Source organism: Ictidomys tridecemlineatus, chromosome 10, assembly GCF_052094955.1.
Source record: "Ictidomys tridecemlineatus isolate mIctTri1 chromosome 10, mIctTri1.hap1, whole genome shotgun sequence".
Classification (NCBI taxonomy): domain Eukaryota; kingdom Metazoa; phylum Chordata; class Mammalia; order Rodentia; family Sciuridae; genus Ictidomys; species Ictidomys tridecemlineatus.
Genome location: NC_135486.1, coordinates 3,211,745 through 3,232,434, shown reverse-complemented (window position 1 = coordinate 3,232,434; position 20,690 = coordinate 3,211,745). Strand labels below are relative to the sequence as shown.

Genomic DNA, 20,690 nt, shown 5'->3' with positions numbered 1-20,690 from the left:
CTGTGACCTTAGAAGACAGGGGACGAGATGTGCCTCTCTGCACTCCTTAGCTCACAGCAGGAATCACGTTTGTGGACTGAGTTGATGAAGACGACCTTGGTCAAACCAGTGAAAGACACAAGAAAATCCAGGCCTCGTTTTCAACCAGTATTTAAAAAGTTCAAGCTGCAGGTTGTAAGACAGGTCTATCTCCTCTCTAACACCTGTTTTCACTGTATTCAGCTGGGGCATCTGGAGGGAAGGACGGCACAAGGCTGGAGCTCAGGAGGAGGGAAACAGAGCGCGAAGGGATGAGGTGGGAAGGAGAGGCAGGGAAGAGCCAGTGCGTGTCAGACTCGGGGACCCAGGTCCACAGACCAGGAGAGCCGTCCGAGGTGTGCTGGGCCCTAACAAGGGCTCCCTGCTCCCTGATTGAATGTGTCCTAATATTTTAGAAATAAAGAATCCTTTAATCAGTAACTGCATTCTGTAGTTAACTGTGAGTATAAACTGATGAGGTAAAAATGTGAACCAGAAACAGCACGTTCTTATCTGTGTGTGTGGAGGGTTCTGAGGATTGAACCCAGGGCTGCTCTACCACTGAGCTCTAGTCCAGGCTTCATTATAGTTCGAGACAGGTCTTGCTAAGTTGCTGAGGCTGGATTTGAACTCGTGATCCTCCTGCTTCAGCCTCCCAAGCTGCTGGGATGACAGGTGTGCAGCACCTCACCGGCTCCAGCAATGCTCTTAATACTACGACTGGGATTATGCGGATCTTCTTCAACCCACACAACAGGGAGAATTCCAGCACTGGGGTACTGCTCGGTGGTTCCTTCCCCTTTCTCCTCCTCCGTCCCCCTCTCCTCTCTTTTGTAGCTCTGTGTGTTGAACTCAGGAGCATTCAACCACTACGCTGCATGCCCAGCTCTTTTTATTTTATTTTGAGAAAGGTCTCTCCAAACTGCTGCAGCTGGCCTTGAACTCGTGATCCTCCTGTGCAGCTCCTGAGTGGCAGGATGCAGTGTGGCTGGCCTGCTTTATTGTCTGTGGACTGAACAGCCCCCTGTTCAGAGGGTAGCACAGGGAAGGCCTCACAAGTTGGCTGCAGTCTGTCGAGAGAACACATGCATGGAGTCTGCCTTCCTGCGATGCTGATGGCTGCGCCCCTCGCCCCGTCTAGAGCAGCTGAACGACTCCGTCCCTGGTCCTTGAGACCTCTACCTGGAGTCTGCTCTCACCCTGATAGCTACCCGAGGGGAGGCTCCTTGCAGACACCTCTAGGCCATGCCTTCCACACTCTGTCCCACCCAGAAGCACACCCACATGGCCCTGTGAGGAAGCTGAATGACTCTGACACCCTGACTCTACCTCACCCTTCCCCGCCTCCCACACAGGCCACTCAGAGGTCCTCCTCTTCTAAGTCCTGGAATCTGCAAACAAGGTTTAGGTCCCAGCGCAGGGCAACAGCTTTCACCTGGGGCACAGAGGTCATGGCTTTGGCAATACCACATGCAAAAATTAAGCCAATTGGCCAGGCAGAATGGTGCTTTCTTCCACTCGCTAGGATTATCTTGTATGCACTTGAAGTTTCCCCAGGAGACCCTGAGCAGCTCGAGGTCTATAGACCAGGGACTGGCAATCCTCTGTCCCTCCAGCAATGGCAGATGGCACATTCTCAACACCAGAAGTTAAGTCCCAAGACCACGGCCTTCGGCCACCCCAACAGCAGCAGGCGGTCACTGCTGCCGGCCTTCCCATTGGAGCTCCAGGGGGAGGTGTGGGCACTTCTTGCTACGTCAGGGCACGGCTGGGGGCACTGCCCGGCGAGATGGACCAGTGCCAGATCTTCCCTCTTCCTCTTCTCTGGAGCCCTAGGGCCATGGAGAGCTCCACCTTGTGATGGCACCCAAGCTCCTCTCACTCCACTGACGCGGGAACACGGGTCACACTCCCAGCACGTGACTTTGCGATGTTCAAACCACGGTGCTTCTCTGGGTGTTCTTCCTTAAGGTGGACGACAGACTCTGTGCCTGCAAAGTGCTCACAACCTGAAATGTGTGGCACTGCTGAAGTAGGGGTGAAGTTCCAAGGACGTGTGACAGGACAACAGCAACACACCAAGGTGCATGGGGGTGGTGCCTCGGGGCCCGCTCCCCAGGTCCTCCTGACCACCTTCCTCCTCCAGCGCCCCATTCTGGGGCATCACCTCCCCTTACAGACCACGAGCCCAGGTCTAATAAGCCCCCACCTGCACCCGCCCAGTTTCTAACTAACCCCCCACCCAGGCCCTGCCTGTTCCGCCCTCAGCTGCCTCTCCAGGCGCCCACGGGTGAGAGGAAAGCCGTGCTGGGACCTTTCCTGAGGACCCTACACGCCTGTCGCACGGTCAGCCTGTGGGCTCAGGAGGAGGCGGGAGGGGAGCAAGGCGAACGCCTAAAACAGCAGAAATGGAAACCGGGCAAGTGGGCTTCAGGCGCACCACAACCAGGGAGCGCAGTCAGCTCAGGCCACCCTGCAGGGAAGAGGACTTCACAACAGGGCTTGACCGCGGAGGGGCGTGGAAGTGGGCGTCAGGAGCAGGACAGACGCTGCTCATGTTCTCCTGGAGTAGAGCCTGCAGCCTACAGCAGACCAGGACCACACTGGAAAAGGACAGTCGAAGAATGGGCTGTCCTCACAGGACAGCAGGACAGAAGCCGGCGGCAGGCCTGGTGGGGCAGAGGGCACTCCTACCGACACTGTGGTGTCAGCCCCCTCGGGCTGGAAGCTCCAGGAGACGGACGTCAACCCGCCGGTCACGTTAGTGGACTTGAACTTGCACGGCAGCTTCCCTTGTGTCCCGTTGGCCACAAAGATTTCTTTGGGTGTGTACACCTCCAAGGCCGACACACCCGCTGTCCCTGGAGAGAAGGAAAGCACAGGAGTGAGGCTTGGTGTGACTACCACGCGCACACTCACCAGGTGACACAGAAGACACAAGGAGGTCGGCAGGAACTCACTGCTGTCACACCACACTGCCGAGCAGGGTGGTGCGCGCCCCTACGCCCAGCGACTCAGGAGGCCGGGGCAGGGCGAGCAAGCTCCACACACCCATGGAACCCGTCTCAAAACTAATACTAAAAAAGTAAAACGGGGGCTGGAATGTAGCTCAGTGGCAAAGCGTCTGCCTCGCATTCACAAAACCCTGGGTTTGACCGCCAGTTCCAAAAAAAAAAAAAAAAGAATCCCACCAAAAAATAAGAAGATTAAAAAAAAAAAAAAAAGCAAAACAGAACTATACGTTTCTGGCAGGATATTCTAAAGATTTCCTACAGAGTAACTGCTGATGGTCTTAAGTTTTTAAAGGTTTTTTTTTTTTTTTTTTTGGTACTCTCTTTTTTAAATTTTTTGACAGCAGAATGCATTATAATTCCTATTACACATATAGAGCCCAATTTTTCATCTCTGTGTAAGTTTTATCAGTTTTACTAAATCTAACATGTATGTTTTCAGAACTAACAGACGTTTTGAAAGCAGTTTTAGGTTTACAGACGAAATGGGAAGTGGAGAATTCTCACCACGACCCCGCCTCCCGTTAGTCATGCTGTTCTCAGCTGGTCAGCAAGCCTGTCCCAGCACTGCTGACTAAGGCCCACAGCTCACGTGAGGGCCACTCTGTGTGTACTCTTTGGGTACGATGACATGTGTCCGCTGTCACAGTGCCACACAGAGCATCTCTAGAGCTGGGCCCTGGTTCACTGCCCCATCCCTGGCGACCTTTCTCGGCCTGTTTCTACTTTCGCCAGACGCTCTACAGCTGGAACCAGCGTGTAGCCTTTTCAACGGCCCCTCCCAGCAGAGTTCACTTCCGCTCCTGCGAGGCCTCTGTGGCACGGTGTCCCTGGCGCATGGAGTTCCAGAATTCTCCTTCACCCACTGAGAGCTGGCAGCTGCCCCCGTGGCCTGTCTGTGGCAAACTGAGGCACATCCTGCTCCTCTAAGCAGCTCTCAGATTTGCACTGTGACCCCAGGAACTTTCTTCACCTACATTTAAAGCATTGGACTCCATGTTTTTAAGCTAAGAATTTTAGGGCCATATACGTTTCTTTCTAACCTTCACTTAGTTTGCGTCTGTTTTTTTGAGTGAAGATTCCCATTTTAGCAGCAATCCATAATAGTTCCTGCAGTGGCCTCTGATTTCAGATCCTGAGAACAGAGCTGTGTTCATGCAGCCAGCGATGGGTGTTTTCCTTGCCATGTCCTGGGCTCAGCTAGTGGAAAAGCTTCAGTGGGCAAAACACACGCTGGTGCACTGAGCTCAGCTGCTTCTGGAGGCTCTTTAAAATTCCTAGCTTAAACTCACCCAGCCCTTCAAAATAAGATATTTTAAAACAAGCTGTTGGTAGTGAATATGTGCAGTGTTCTGACGATTCTTAAAACGTGACAGGCAGAAAAGGAGCGGTACTGTCGCCAGCACTGATGGTCGGTTTCAGAATCTTACTGAGGCCTTAAGGATGATTCTGGCCAGGGAGAAGAGGGCACGCCCCCATTCCTCCCAACCATCTTCCAAATATTTATTCTCAGGACACAATGGGCACTTTTGGCTATTCTTTTAAATAAACTGATAGCCATACTACATCAAGCAGATTTTTTTTTCTGCTAAAAGAGGGTGGATTATTATTATAGGGAACAATAGATTATTATTTGTGGTCCAAACCTCAAAACAAGCCCTTCTTTCAGACCAGAAGCAGACAAAAGAAGTCCCTTGCTATTGTGGGTAGGCAGAAAAGCAGCCCCGGGCACTGGAGTTCAGAACCAAGCAGGAAGCCAGGAGAGCCGGTTAACCAGTTCATGCAGGAAGGGGCTAGTTAGCAGCCCTGACTCACTCTGCCCTGTTGACTAGCTGTCTCCACAGAGAGCCCTGCAAGGAAAGCCAGGCTCTAAAGTCACAAACAAGTTTCCTAGGGATTCTTGAGCCAGATCAAGGCCTGGCTGCGGAGCTGTGGGCTCGAGGCCAAGCAGCCACGTTCACATTAATGATTTTGAGCAGAAAGACTATCCCATATGCCTAGCCGGCTTCAGGCACTCGAGGCCAGGCCTGACCTAGTTGCACCAACGCTGGTTACTAGTTCGTGCCTTTCACTTGAACCATCCCATCACTCTGGCGAATGGGAACACGCAGCTCTTGGAGCCAGGACTGAGTCCAAATCTAGACGATGGGCTAGTTCCAGAAAGAGGAAGGGACTCCGACCAGTGAGCCCACTTCCCCCATCCCCTGCTGACCATCGTCCTCCCCAGGGCGCTCTGGCTGCCCTGGCCATTCGCCCTGGCCATTAGTCAGCTCCTGGTTTCCGTGTTTACCTTCCCTTTTCTGGTGATCTGGCTAAGACTGGGCCTACCGCGGCCAGTCACCCCAATGGCCATACCTAAACCCAGGTTTTTCTGGCTCGGCATTGCTGACAACTGGGCCAGACGGTGCTGTGTTGTAGGGGAGTGTGGAGCACAGTCAAGTGTCGGGACTGTGACGGTAGCCTTTCTTCTGCCCCAGGCTGTGACAGCCGCAGCTGGGTCCCGGTGCTCCAGAATCTGTGTCAGGGCCTGCGTCCTCACCAGTCCTCACAGTCAGGCTTTTCCACGTCTCCTCCTGGCTTCCTGGTGTCCCTGACACCTGGTTCACTGATCCTGCTGCCAGGTCTGAAGCTAAAGCCCACCGTCCCCCAGCCACCCCAGCATCGTGCCACCTGGCACACGCTCCCCAAGTCCTCCAAAGCACACAGCCACAGGGCGGGCTTCACCCTCCACAGGTGGTCGCTGACCTCCAGGAGACCCTGCCTTTCTCACCTGGTGCGGGGACAACCTGCGACCCCTGCATACCAAGTGTGCGTCGGCCACTCCCCACAGCCCTGCCTCTCATGAAGGCTCCTAACGGGCCCAGCAGTCCGACACATGTCCCATCCACCCATCACTGCAGCCAGACCAGGGACAGTGCCTGGATCTAGCTGGCCAGACTCAGCTGCCCACCACCAGCCTCAGCAAGCCAAGGATGTAAAAAGGAAAAGCGAATTTCACGCAGCTTGATCGAACCAGGAGAAGCAGCTAAATTTCTCTGCCTGTCCCACAGATTCGGTTCTGTCTCACTGTGACAAAAGCCATGGCACCCACGTGGAGATTCGCCAGGCTGTGCTGGCCAGAGGACACCAAGTTGAGCTTCCCTGGCACCAGGCAGGCCAGAGGGTACTTCTCCCGTTTTCACTCTCTGCATGAGGCAATCTGGGATGCAGAAAGCCCTTCCCAGCCCACTTTCCTCCAAATCTCCACCTCTGCCAGCTTCTCCTTCTTACTACTGACTGACTTCCTGTTTCCCTGGAAACCGAACACCAGGAGGGAACTTCTCACACCCCCAAGCCACCTCTGCCCCCACAGCATCTGCCCACAGGTCCTGCCTTCCCGCCACCTGCAGCTCCTCTGCCCGGCAGTTCTCCGTCTTGCCCCTGACCTTTCCTTTGGCTGTGAAATCACCACTGCCAGCCACCCAAGTGCCACATTCACACTCAATCTCAGTCTTAGGGGCAAAGCTCAACCCTGCAGCCGTGGCCCTTTGGTCCTCTCTTTACAAATCTTAGAAGAACTGTGTGCCCTGCTCACCGTGTCCAGTCTCCCATTTTCTCCTGAACACGGGTATTCAGCCTTCACCTCCGCGACCACATGGCGACTACACTGGCGCTGTCCTCCTCAGGGGCTGCCTCGACCTCCAGGTGGTTAGATCAGGGTTCCTTCTCAGCTTGTCTTACAGACCTTCTTCTGGATCCCGCTCCCCTTGACTCTATTCCTCTCCTATTGCCGCTCCTTCCCTGCTCTCCCTGACCTCTTCTGTCCCCGTCATCCCCTGAGCACTAGTCCACACTCCTCTGCTGGTTCACCCAGGCTCAGACTCGGAGCAGCTCCACATGCCAAGCACACGCTTCGCCACGTACCAGCGTCACTTGGCTGAACTGACGCTGCCTCAAACTCAGCTCCCGAGTCCCGCCCCTCATCGTACCTTCCCACCCTCTTCTCCCTCGGCACATGGCAACCAGCCTTCCGGGGGCTGGGACCTTCCCCGACTCCTCCTGCTCACCACGGCCTGCAAAGCTGTGGGCAAAACAGAGGATCTCCACTGAGACCCGTGACAAGCGCACGAAGCTCCCTGCCCCACCCAGTCGTGGTCTTGCTCGTGGACTGCTGCAGGGCCTTCCCCACTGGGCACGCTGGTGTCTTCCCCACTGGGCATGGTGGGCCACAGGGCCAGAGGAATGATGTGAGAGACACAAGTTAGATCCTCTCTGCTCAAGCTCTCCACGGCCCCCACATCGGGATGGGCTCAGTCCTCGCGTTCTGTGGCCAAGTCTTGCAAACCTCTCAGACCTCATCTCCCACCATCCTACTCGGGCTCCAGCAACACCTTGGTCACCTTGTGATGAAGGTGACCATTGACTAAGGTACCTCAGGACAGAGGATGCTGTGGACGGGGAGACTGGGAGCCCTGGGACACTGTGACACTATGGGGGACAAGGAGGGTTCAGTGGGAACGCTTGCTTCAAGGTGCACATGGTTTCCATGCACCTCACTGTCTGCAGAATCCAAACGCCTTTTCCTCTTCCTCTTTGTGGTGCTCAGGATTGAACCCAGGGCCTTGTGCGTACTAGCAAGCACTCCACCACCATGCTATACCCCCAGCCTGGAATCCAAAGGACTTTGGCCAAGCTCGCTGCAGCAGTCCCTGACCAAGTGCATGTGACCGTGAACAGCATCTGTTAGAGATGCTCTCCTGGGTGGGAAAGAGAAACTGCACACAGGTCTCCCCCTCAGCCTGCATTCCATGCAGCTCAAGCCAGGGACGATTTCACTGGTTTCTTAAACAATTGGGAATGGTGCACTTTGTCCAGCCCCACCCCCACCTTCTTAAGTGACTGAGAGTATTATGGAAATACATAGTGAAAGTATTGTGGATTCAGGCAGCTCCCCTCCGAGCCACAAAAGGGAGGTTTTACGGGCTCATTAAAATGGTGAAAATGCAAACATGAAGAACACTGAGATATACAGAAAGCACTGTTCTAGTCTACATTCCATGTCACTCGAGACTGGAACCCCAGTCTGAATAAGACACAGAACAGATTCTTTTCAAGCCTAGGATTTGCAGTATGGCACAGTGGCCAAGAAGGCGGTGACATGATTCCAGCCTTGGCCCAGAACCTCACAGAGAGAAGAAGCAAGCTTCCTGCTGACTTCTGGGAAAACCAGCAGCCTAGGGAGCGAGGTGAAATGAGAACGGAGGGCCAGCTCTAGGTCCTCGTTCCACACAAGCCCCTGTACGTCGGAGCCCCTGCGTGGTGACCTGGGTGGGCCTGCTTTCTCCCTGGGCCTTCTCCCAGGAGTCTGCTGAGTCATGCCAGAGTTTAAAGAGTAGGAACGAAATCAGAACCAAAAGGACCCTTCCCTTAGCGTTGCCCAGACAACAGGGCTCTAACACGCACCTCACCACTAAAGGCAGCATGTGGTCAAAAGTGGCAGTGCCGCTCAAGCCTGGACCCAGCCCAACCAACGACACCTGCAAAGCCATCTGAGAAGCAGTCAACAGGTCCTCAGGGCCAGCTGGCCAGGGTCACCCCTCCCATGACCGACTGACATTCAGAGCTTGATGTTCCTACCCAGTAGATGGAGACACGGGGCATTTTAGAAAGAAAAGAGAATGAAGAAAAGACAGAATACAAAACAACGCCCATCATAACAAAGACAAAAGCAAATCTGGGAATGGTTCACCCAAGAGGCTATTTCCCGAGGCGGCCCATTTCAACATTCTGAATTATTAAAGTAACACAAAGGCAACGGTGGCGCCCAGCTCCCCGCCAGGACGCGCTTCCTCTGAGTGATTCTAGCTCTCACACCGTGAGGTCACTGGAAATGTACTGAGCAGCATCGCCATGCAGAAATCACGGGGCAGTCGAGGCTGGCCTGGCGCCCAGCTGGCCGGTCACTTCGTGGCAGCGTCCACCTGCAGCAAGCGGGTTTGTAAGATCCTTATCTGTATAACAGATCCTGCTACTTCCTTGAAACTGAAAGAGGGTTTTGTTTGAAAAATTGTTTGAAGCACTTTGATGTGGTCAGGATACCTCCCCGAGCCACTGAGCGACAGTGGCCTGTCTCTGTTCTCTCGCTATGCTGTGACAGTCTGACACTGCGACATCTCCTAACAAGCACAGATGTGGCCACTAAAAGAGCGGAGTGAGGAGCGCACTGAGCACAGAGCTGGAGGAATGGCTCCCGGGACGGGGCAGGCTCAACTCCCAGGTGGGGAGAGAGTGCCCAGGCTCACTTCACATCCACCCTGGAAGTGGGTCTCTCTCATGTGTACATTCATTTTAGGATAAAAACTTTTTAAAAGAGAAGGAAGACTGTAGTAAGGTGAGGAGGGAACTCCCTTTAAATTCCAGGACGTCCCAGGGAAAGCATGGAATCCGGCAGCCGCACTCCTCAGAGCTGGGCCACCCTGCGGCTATGCAGGCTCCTCTCTGCTATTTCCAGCTCCCTAGGTGAATGGCACAAAGTAGGGGAGGCGACAAAAACACACTCCACCCCGAGAGCCCTACACATTAATAAGCCAGCTTTTCACTGTCGGGAACACACTCGGCTGCACTCTGTCTGAAATTATGCTGCAGGCCCAATCTCCAGGCGACTTCCTCCAGCATCCGCCCCGAGCCCCCCCACATCCTGTCCTCCCCTGTTGGCTCACACTCTGCTGGAGGGACCAATGTCTGTGGCCATCAGAATGCGGGGACGGTGACCCCGTTCACCAGTGTGTACACCCTTATCGCCGGATGAACACTGGACTTTTGCAATGTGTTCAACAAATATCTGTCAGAATTTGGGGAAAAGTGAATGAAAGAAAATTAAGGAGAATAAAAACTACCAAACAGCTCAGATAAGCTCAGCCCTAAGATCAGCGGCCGCCCCTGAGTGGCTGCAGCCAGTGCCAGCAGCACAGCGTCCGCAGCTGTGGGTCCAGGGAGGCACAGAGGGTGCTCTCAGGGGACTCCCAAAGGGGGGTTCCCGCCTGCTATCTCACAGACAGGGTCACCACGCCAGGCCAATGCCTTCCCCATGGTCTATGGCCAGCGGGCCACGTCCCCAGCCTCAAAGACCTTTCTGTTTCTGAAATGAGCAATGTCCAAAAGGTCCTGAATCGGGCCAGTCATGGACTAATCAAGGTCCCTGCAAGCCCTGGCGTTCCTTCCTGGCCCTCGACATCTGCTCCGCTCTCCCGGGTGATGATTCCCTTTCCTCAATCAGCCATTCATTCTTCCCACACAAGCTAGGACGCAGCCTCAGCCCCTGGGTCCTGACAGCCCACGGGGACAAACACCTCCAGTGCAGCCGCAGCGGCTGGGTCCTGGCCCCGACTGGGGGGCTGCTACGTGGGGTGGGGCTGCGTGGAAGACTAGAGTCCACACATCAGTGCCAGAGTCGCTGGTGGGGCGGCCCGACGGTCTGCACCAAGTCCCCGAACATTTTCTCATCATAGCAGATGAAAATAAGACACCTTGGGTACAAAGTCAGACAACTTCACTTCTGGTAAGCTGCCGCAGTCTGTCTTACCATCCGTGTCGAGTGCTCCGGGGCTTGTCTGACAGGTGACTCATACTCCTACTTCACACTTCCCAGGGCTCGAGGGGCTTACAGACTCCTCAAGCCGAGAACCACAGCTGCACCTTCAACCTATGTCCCTGAGCTCCCAGATGGTGGTTCACAGCGTGTGAGAGAGCTCCGTACAAAACACCACCGCAGGGACAGAACAAGAGGCCGAAGGACACCCGGGCTGACCCCAAATACGGCCCAAAAGAGAGGAAAAACCTTCAAACTGAAACCACTGAAAAGTGATGAGCCATTCTATGTGAGACCCCATAATGGCAGAGGCATCGCGACCCAGGGACCACATCCATGAAACACACAGCAGCAAGCGTGACCCCAGGGGGACACCACGTTCTCTGGGGGGCCTGTGGGCAGGAAACTAGGGGTCACCTCTGTGTCTTCCTCTCAATTTTGTTGTAAAACTGCTCTAGAAGATAAAGTCTATTAAAAAGATGACTCCTGCTGGGTCCCACTGCCACCTCTCCCCACTCTGACTTAATTGGTATGGGGTGTGGCCCGGGCATTTGGGGTGATCCGAAACACACCAGTGAGATGCGGGGACGCGAAGCTCCTGCACAGACGGTGCCTGGTGAGCAGGCTTGGACCTGAGCTTCTCCAAGACCAAAGTAGTGCTCTGTGACCTGAATCAGTGACCGTTGACCAGAGAACTAACAAAACCCTGCCATCTCAGAGCCGCACTGGCCTGCAGAGTTAGCCCGACGGCCACCCTCCCCACACGGGGAGTGACTCAAATGGAGCTGGTCCGTTGCTGGGTTATCCTTGGGCGGGCTCTGGGTGAACCCCAGCTTACTGCTAACCTGTCTGTACCCGTTTCTTATTTAAACCCAGGTGAAAAGCTCCCGCACGCCTCCCAGAGCCCGCAGTCCTCCGCGGCAAACAAGCCCCCAGGGCGTGCTCCTCTGGCCGCAGGATGCTGGTTTCCAGCCACCCCGAGGCCAGGCCTGCCTCTGGGACCTCTGCCTGCGGGCTGAAGCCCCCAGGGGCCACCCCTTCCCTCAGCGCTCAGCACTCCCTGCGCACACCATGGCTACCGTCCACTGAAGCAAACTCCCTTTAGTTACAGTTAACCCTGACTCCTGCGGGACTCCCATCTCCAGGCAGGAGCCTGACCCGGCCTCTGTGCCCCAACACCAGCTGCGAAAGACCAGACAGCTGTCAAACATTTAAACAGATGACAGGCAGGTCCGAGGATCCCTCTACCGTGAACCTTCGGTTAATGAAACAGAAGCACCTATGTGTGTTTTACTACAACAAACAATTTGCCCTCAAATGGGCTCCTTCTTTCACTCCTAGGAAACCTAGTAAAGGCATCCAGACTAATCAGCACCGATTTCTCACTGCCAGAAAGGGCTCCAAGCGTAAACACTCACACTTGGACATGAATTAAGACACGAAGAATGGAAACATCTGTCCCCCATCCTGTTGTGAGAAGGCTTCACCAGATCAAAAAGGATAATGAATGGGGGTGTGGTACACGCCTCTACTCCCAGCAACTGGGGAGGCTGAGGCAGGAGGCTCACAACTCCGAGGCCAGCTTCAGCAATTGAGCAAGACCCTGCCTCAAAATAAAAAAAATAATAATATTTTTTAAAAAAGGGCTGGGAATGTTGCTCAGTGGTAAAGTATCCCTGAATTCCATCCTCAATACCAAAAAAAAAAAAAAAAAGAAGTCAATAAAACACCTCTTTATTGAATAGCTAATAAATGCTGGGTTCTATGGGGATGCAGCCTCATTAGCTACCACACAAGGACACACACATGGGAACGTGTACTGAAAAGTGCTGTGTGTGTGCTGTGTGCAGGGTCTAGTCAAATGCAGAACACCGGAAAACGGCCTGTGGGAGAGAGGTTATGGACCACCCGGTCTGTATCTGACATGTCGTTTATACACTGTTTTCCTGTGTAAGTCCCTCCTGCATCATCTCCCCTACAGTACCAAACAGACCATGTGCAGTTGAAGTCACAGTCAATGGAGGGGTCAGGCTCCCTTTATGGAGATGCCCTTGATTTTATCTGGAATGTGGACAGAATCAAGCCAGTCTGGAAGGGCACTTTGCAGAAAGAGAAAAACAAAGTTGGTGTTTAAAAGCAAATTATGTAGGTTAATTTGACTGAAGAGAGAAAAGTTCTTAAGTTGAGGGGGAGGCTTAGATTGGATGAAGAGTTGGAATTGAAACCCCGCTGGGGATTTTTAGGTGGGCAATACAGTAAAAGTGGAGTCTGGTTGAGATTGGCAGATACACAGAAAAAGGAGGAAAGAAGAGGCACTTGGAATCAATCTTTTCTAAAAAGCATTTTTGTTTATTTTATTACACTCTTGATAGTAGGCATACAAAGTGGTGGGAGTAACTCATCTCTCAAAGACAACAGCACTCACAAAATCACACCGCATGAGTCGTGAGTCTGAATCCACCTTAGATATAAGATGTTTTGAAAAGAGAGTGTCACAGAGGCCTGAAGTCTTTAACATAGTGAGTACTAAGGAATTCCACCTGATAGTTATCAAGTGCTGTACAAGTTACATTTTTCAACACCACAAACATTTTGATGGGAATCTTGCTGAGGAGTTTTGCTTTCTTCTGTCTTCATAAAAAGGTGATCCAGTGTGAGTACAATGTTTGGGGAGAACCAAGACATTTACATAGTTTCAAAACGGTCCCCACGAGATACTCAGGAATTCCAAAGGAGAAAAAACAGTTCTTGACAGTGAAGAGAAGGGCCCAGGAATGGGACAAGCAGCAGCACGGCTCCGCAGATCATACCACCCAGGACTCACCATGTGGCCTCCTGCCAGTGCGGATGACCCGCCCAGCGTCCACACCCGCCCAGCGTCCACCTACCACATAACAGTCAATGAAAAATTCTAAAGAAAAGGAGGAAGCGTCGCAGACTAAGGGTGAGGAAAGAGCTGGGGGGCGGGGGGGGGGGAGGCACGTGCTCGGGACTTGCTGCTGCAACCTGGGATGAGTGGCATGTTAGTCAGCACCACGCTCCAGGATCATTTCCTGACTCCCATCATGACCCTGTGGTTACAAAGACCATGTCCTTAGTGTCCAGGAAGAACACGGCTCCTTTGCTCCTGAGCCAGGAGAAAGGGGAGAGAGGGAGGGAGAGACTGAGCCAGTGGGAAAAATGTTAATCTGCAGAATCCAAGTGAAGCACAGATGGTATTCTTTGCACTCTTTCACGACTTGTCTGTAAGTCTGAAATTAAATTGAAATCAAAAATAAGAAAAATAACGCAGTTTTCCATTTAACCTTGACTTGGTAACCTGGAACTTAGGTGGCCACCAGGAACACGCTGTAACCCAGTGATGCCTTCTGGGGCGGCTTGGCTCTGCAAGGCTGAGAGAGCCTTGAACTTTGTGGAAATGCTTTTAACTTTCTTACTCTCTGCAGCCTTGGATCAGGTCAGCTGTGTTGTTCAGCAGCCCCTGAGGCACCTCTGTAAGTTTCACTTTTTAAATTCGTCTGTTATTTATTTTTTTAGTCAGGCACAGTGGTGCACACCTGTAACTCCAGAAACTCAGACAGCAGAGGTAAGAAGACCCCAAGTTCAAGGCCAGCCTGGGCAGCTCAGAAAGACCCTGTCTCAAAATAAAAAATAAGAAAGCTGGGAATGTAGCTCCGTGGTAAAGCACCCCTGGGTTCAACCCCCAGTACCACAAAATAAATAAGTAAGTAAAACATTTAACAAGAGTGTATTTTCTTTTTTTGATGAGGTCTGGCTAAATTGCTTAGGCTGGCCCCAAACTTGCCATCTTCCAGCCTCAGCCTCCTAAGCAGCTGGGATTACAAGTGTGTACCACACAGACATCCTAAGTAAATTCTCTAATCTACGGCAGGTTTGGAAACTATTTCAGTGCATGTTCATATTACAAATGAAAAAACTCTAGCCCAGAAAGGTTAATTTACTGAACAGGAATAGGATTTGAATAATCCCAGAGTTCCATGTTATCATGCTAATATGGCAGGGCATACAATAGGAGCTCCCAGCCTCTCAGTGAAGAACTGTTAGCAGTAGCAGGGCCTGCGGGGAGGACTTCATCAGTGATCTCGGCTTCCCACTGGCCTGTTCTGCTCACTTTCTCCTGGTCAGATAAGTTTCTGCAGATCAGTCCAACTTTGGCCCATTTCAGGATTTCCCCCTAACCGACCTCTTCACAGAAACCTGGGTTTCATAATCTCTGGGTATTTAGGGCCTACCCTGTGGCTGGAGGTATTGATCCAAGTTGAGATGGCTACCACTTGATTTACAGACCACTAGGCCAGTGCAGGGTCAGTCATCTGGAACCAGATCAGGGAGGACCACAGCCCTGCAGGGACCTGCTTCCCCTAGAGGTAAGTCCCAGGCACTTTCAGATAACCTATGTCCTGCCCCCTGACTCCCCGGGATTCTTCAAAGAAAAGAAGCCTCTTGAATTCCTCAGGGCCGTTCTCCAGAGCGCTGGGGCTCACCAAAGGCCTCTGGACGGAGAACTGTCTACGGCAACCAAGTCTGCCAAATGGTTTAAACTGTATTTTGAGGAGGTTATCATGGAATGACTTTTCTTTTTTTAATACTTATTTTTTAGTTGAACACAATACCTTTACTTTATTTATTTATATGTGGTATGGAGGATCAAACCCAGGGCCTGCACGTGCTAAGCAAGCACTCTGTTGCTGAGCCACAACCCCAGCCCCATGAAATAACTTTTCACGCCATGTTGACATTTTGAAATAATTTTCAAAAACCCAAACATTTACAAAAATTTCCAGCAAAGAGGGCTGCTCAAGCAACTTTTTTTTGTCGGGGGGGGGGGGTACCAGGAATTGAACCCAGGGATATTTAACCACTGGTCCATATCCCCAGCCTCACCCCTTTTAAAAAATATATATTTTATTCTAGTGACTGAATCTTACTGAGATGCTAAGGGCCTCACTAAGTTGCTGAAGCTGGCTCTGAACTCCTGAACCTCCTTCCTCGACCTCCTTCCTCAGCCTCCGGAGCCAGCCTCCGGAGCCACAGGGATTACCGCTGTGTGCTAGCTCGCCCAGCCTGTTTAAGGAACGTAAGGGTCTATGCCCTCAAGGGAATGCCGCAGCACCCAAAGAAGGAAGAAGGAATCAGGAAGTTTAGTGCAGGCAGGGAATGATCTCCAAGGCAAATTATCAAGTGAAAAAAGCGAACTGTAGACACCAAATAAGGTACTAAAACAAAACTATATTAAACAAAACAAAAATTAACTCCCAAGGATCATAGATGCTACTGTTAAGAGCCATAACTAGAAGACATAGGAGCAAGATTTTGTAATATTGGGCAATGACTTCTTAGATACGATACCAAAAGCATGAGCAAGAAAGAAAAAAAAAAAACAGATCAACAGAACTTAAAATCTAAATTGAAAACTTCCATGCTTCAAAATACCAACAAAACGGAGAAAATTTCCATAAAACAGTGGAAATATTTATTTGCAAATAAATAAAAAGTCTGATAAGTCACTTGTATCCAAATATATAAGGAAGAGCCAGGGCAGGGGTTCTTGCCTTTGCAATTGAGCAGGACACAGTCACTAAGTAAATTAGAAAATAAAAAGGGCTGGGGACGTAGCTCAGTGGTAAAGAGCCCCTGGATTTAACCCAAGTACGGTGGAAGGGGAGTGCGTTTGTGTGTCGATATACCTTCTAATGAATACTATTTGTTTTGTACATCAAAAGTTGCCCCACTGGTAAGGTAAGTTGTTTTAAAAACATCTCAAAGTTTTCCCTGAACTATGGAAGACACAGACTGTCTCACTGCCTGAGACAACAAAAATGACGTGTAACTTTGGGAAAATTCAAAATGCCCAAAATGCGAAGTTTTGTTGAGCACAAAAATGACACTACAAATGGAAAATTGTATATCAAATCTCAGTGACAGATCACAGTCAAAACACAGGAGATCAAAAATACTAAATAAGGCCAGGCCCAGTGGTGCACGCCTATAATCCCACTGGCTCGGGAGGCTGAGGCAAGAGGACGTGAGTTCAAAGCCAGCCTCAGCAATGGCAAGGCACTAAGCAACTCTAAATAAGATACAAAACAGGGCTGGAATATGGCTCAGTGGTTGAATGTCTCCAAGTTCAATCCCCAGTCCCAAAACAAAACTATATAAGAAGGCTTCAAGCTCTGTGTACAAGGTGGGTATGAAACATGAGTGAATTTCATGTCCATTCTTGGAGCACACCCCAAGATACCTCATCATGCACATGCAAATATCTCCAAATAATAATAATAAAAAAAGAAACATGAAATCTGAAACATTTCTGGTCCCAAGCATGTCAAATCAGGGATGCGCCACCTCTAGTACTTAATCCATGAGCTAATTACAGGACCAAAAGGAGTTAATACTCACAAAGGACTCAGCATAGTAGCTGGTCAAGTATGAGCTCTATATACATTTTTTTTCCAGTGCTGGGGATGGAACCCAGGACTTGCCCTTGCGAGACAAGCACTCCTCCATATACATTTGATAAATAAGCAGCTGTCACAACATTTAGGTCTACTTGTGAGCCAGAGTGGTTCTGGACAAAAATTAAAATGTCCATGGAATGAGATGTTGGCTTCTCCTTCCTTGTAGCCACTACTGCACCCGGGATGAGCCCAGCAGTTTTGGTTCTGTTGACTGCATGTCCAAAGGGACTCAGGCCACGCCTGTCTTTGCTGATGTCTGCCACAGCACTGTCTCAGGAGGAGCACCTCAGCTGCCTTCTGCCAGGCTGCTGCCCTGGGGCTGAGTGTAAGCGCTCAGTGAGGTCTGCCTTCCTTGGAAAGGAGAGGCTGTAAGGCAATCTGTAAGGAAAACGGTTCAACACTGTCCAATGCTGACCGCACCCAGCAGCAGAGTGCAAAGGAGACACTGTGTAAGGAACCCAGCTGATGATCCAAGTGCAAAGCTGAATCAAGGGCAAAACAGGGCAAAGCTCAGCGTCACTGAAACCACCTTTCACAAATAACCCCGCCCTCAGCTGCACTGATAAACACTGGTTTGCAAACATTTTCAGTAATGTTCTCTGCCAGTGTGGTGTGTGTGGCTTACCAAGGTAGGCCTACATCCTGACACGACATTTTAACAGTTGTAAAACTGAGGTGCCTAATCACACCTCCCTCATCTATGGCCTCACGACAGTTGGGAGGTGAGCCACAGGATGTCCCTTGGTAGCAGGAACAACACTTTTCTTAGAGAGTGATTTGGGGCTTGCTCTAGAATAAAGTACAAAGGACGGATCATACCCAAACTCTGGAACACAGAGCAACACAATATAACTTTAGCCCTAACATTTCCCAAGGCACTTGCTACCGATCACCCAACCAGTCTATTGCCACATAATTTGCAGAGCCCAAGCCACAAGGGGAAAAGTACTTGGTACTCCAGTGAGGAGGGTAAGAGGATCCTGCAGAGTTGGCCACTGACTTGCTGTGTACTCCAGGGCACACCCTGACCCTGACCTTCCCAAGCCCCTGCTGGGCCTGTGCTAAACCCAGAGGGGCAAAGGGCAAGGGCAGAGGGTTGTTTTCCCTCCCCATGGACCTGATTGCTCACTAGGGGAAGGGCAGCACTCACAGGTGGGAAGGCCCAGAGAACCAAGGGGTAAAGAGTGCCAGGCCAAAACCTGTCCTGGGATGCATGGGCTTGGCAGGGGTCACAACTTTATCTGAGCTGCCACTCCAAGCTCCCGCACATACTCCACAGTCCTGTCACAGACTTCACGTACAAAATACAATTTTTTTTTTTTTAAAGAGAGAGTGAGAGAGAGAGGGGGACAGAGCGAGAGAATTTTAACATTTATTTATTTTTTCTTAGTTCTCGGCGGACACAACATCTTTGTTGGTATGTGGTGCTGCTGAGGATCAAACCCGGGCCGCACACATGCTAGGCGAGCGCGCTACAGCTTGAGCCACATCCCCAGCCCCACAAAATACAAATTGAGAGATAAAATTATGCAGAATTCTAAGACAACTCCAAGTTCACTGCAGGACCCTTTTGAGTGTGAGGCTCTGTGTGACTTCACTAGTTGCATGCTTTTGAAGCCACAGAAAATTCAGCCAAATGAGTCCAGGTTTGTGTGCTGGCCCCTGGCCGGAGCCTCCATCACTACCAGGAACTGAGACTTTCCAGTGCCCTCTTCTCATGCACTTGTCTGGGGTGCAAGGGGAGTTCCATTCATCAGCAGGGAACGCACAGCAAACCCACCAAGAACTGGGAAGTTCTTGAACATGGGCCCATGCTAGTATGCACCCTGGCAGTGAAAACATTAATTCTCTGCCTGTCATTTGCTGGAGTGAACATATACCAAAGACTAGAAGCACTACAGCTAGAGACTGAAAAGAAGAAACAGCCAGGAATGGCAGTCGTGCCTGTAATCCCAGTGACTCCGGAGGGCTGAGGCAGGAGGACTGCAAGTTCAAAGCCAGCCTTAGCAACTTAATGAGAGAGACTCTGAGCATCTTAGCAAGACCCTGTTTCAAAATAAAAAGGGCTCAGGACGTGGCTCAGTGGTAAAGTGGCCCTGAGTTCAATCCCTGGTACTAAGAAACAAGCAAGCTGTGTATAATCTTGCATTTAAACAATGTATACATATGCTTATGTTGGGCTCTGATAGTATAAAAGACAAGGATAATCTGATACAACTGAAGGATTTTATTCATTTATTTTGAGGACTGCAGGATTTTAAACGACAACAACAACAAAAATGGGATCTGACTATAAATAGTTCCTGCTGCTATGCTGAAAAAGGAAGGGAGTCCCCCTTCTGTGAACAGAAGCAGGGGCCAGGCAGGAGGATCGCCTGAGCTGAGGGGTTTGTGGCCAGTCTAGGCAACACAGACCTGTTTCAAGAGATAAAATTAAAGAAGAAGCGGGAGAAGAAGCTACTACCAAGGTCCAGCGCTGAGCAGTGCAGCGGTGATCTCACTGAGGGGAGGAAGTGGCAAGAGAACTGGCGAGGCAGGGGTCTCACAGGTGGAGAAGAAGAGCCCTTGGGCTTCCAGCCTCAGCGACTGGATAAATTAAGGTGATCACAGGGCCAGAGACTTAACTGGAGAGAAGGAAAGCCATCTGACGTTTTGGGAAGTGTCCGTGGCACTTTGGGACATCCAAATGAGTCAAGCAGTAGGGGGTGCGGAGGTCTGGGGCTCGAACCCCGGAGGCTACCAGCATGGGTGGTACAGAAAACCACAGGGGCAGGTGCCCCCACTGCGAGCGGGGACTAGGCTGCAGGTCAGGGCTGGGGGACCATGGCCAGGTGGGCTGAAGGGGCTGAGAGGTCACACCAAGTGACTACACAGAAGGACCGACAGGGTTGGGCAACTTGAAGTCCACAGGTGAGTGACCCTGATAGGAGGAGCTTCAATGGAGCGGCGGGGGCAGCTGGGGGCTGGACTGAACTGAGAGCAGGAAGGAGAGGTGCGTGCCAGGCTGGAGTGCAGATGCCGCCTGGGGAATTCTGCTGAGGTCTGAAGCCTAGAAATGTAGCTAAGGTGGACTGTGGGACCAAAGGAGGGCTTCCTAACCCTGGAAGCTCCAGCGCAAGCCCCTGCCACACCAGGGCAACCAGAGGACAGGCCATGCAGAGCCATGAGCAGAGGGCGACAGGCCTCCCGCAACCAGAGAGCACAGCAGGGGACAGGAGTGCCTGGCAGTGATTGGAACACAGCACACGCACTAGGGACCAGGCAGGAGGCAACCAGCCAGGAGTGACTAATGCAAACAAGAAAGTGGGGAAGGATTGAAAGTCACAAGAGCTCCAGGAACCGCTGCAGTGAGACTGAGAGGAAGTGGCACTTAAGAGTGGGACTACATTTTGAGGTTAGTGCACTTTCTGGTAATTGACACAAATCAGAAGAGATAAGCGGGGTCAGAGAGGACCACATAAATCAGGCAGGTGCAGGGGTCAGGACTGCCTGTGTGTGACTGTGGTCAAGGGGAAGTGACAAAGGAGGGGTAAAGCCAGACTAAGTGAGGTACCAACCAGTGCCCTGGCTGTGGTCCCCAGGCCACGCTGCTTGCCAGGCTCCCTGGGCTTCCTG

The 20,690-nt window shown here is 51.6% G+C and overlaps 1 protein-coding gene across 1 annotated transcript in view; it reads right to left on the bottom strand.

Moving 5' to 3' along the window:
- Nucleotides 1-20,690, bottom strand: part of Mpzl1 (myelin protein zero like 1) — a 44,481-nt gene that overhangs the window by 14,289 nt on the left and 9,502 nt on the right. Inside the window, exon 2 of the mRNA XM_078022252.1 lies at nt 2,713-2,879. Within this exon, the coding sequence (XP_077878378.1) occupies nt 2,713-2,879 (167 nt within the window). The remainder of the gene's footprint in view (nt 1-2,712; nt 2,880-20,690) is intronic.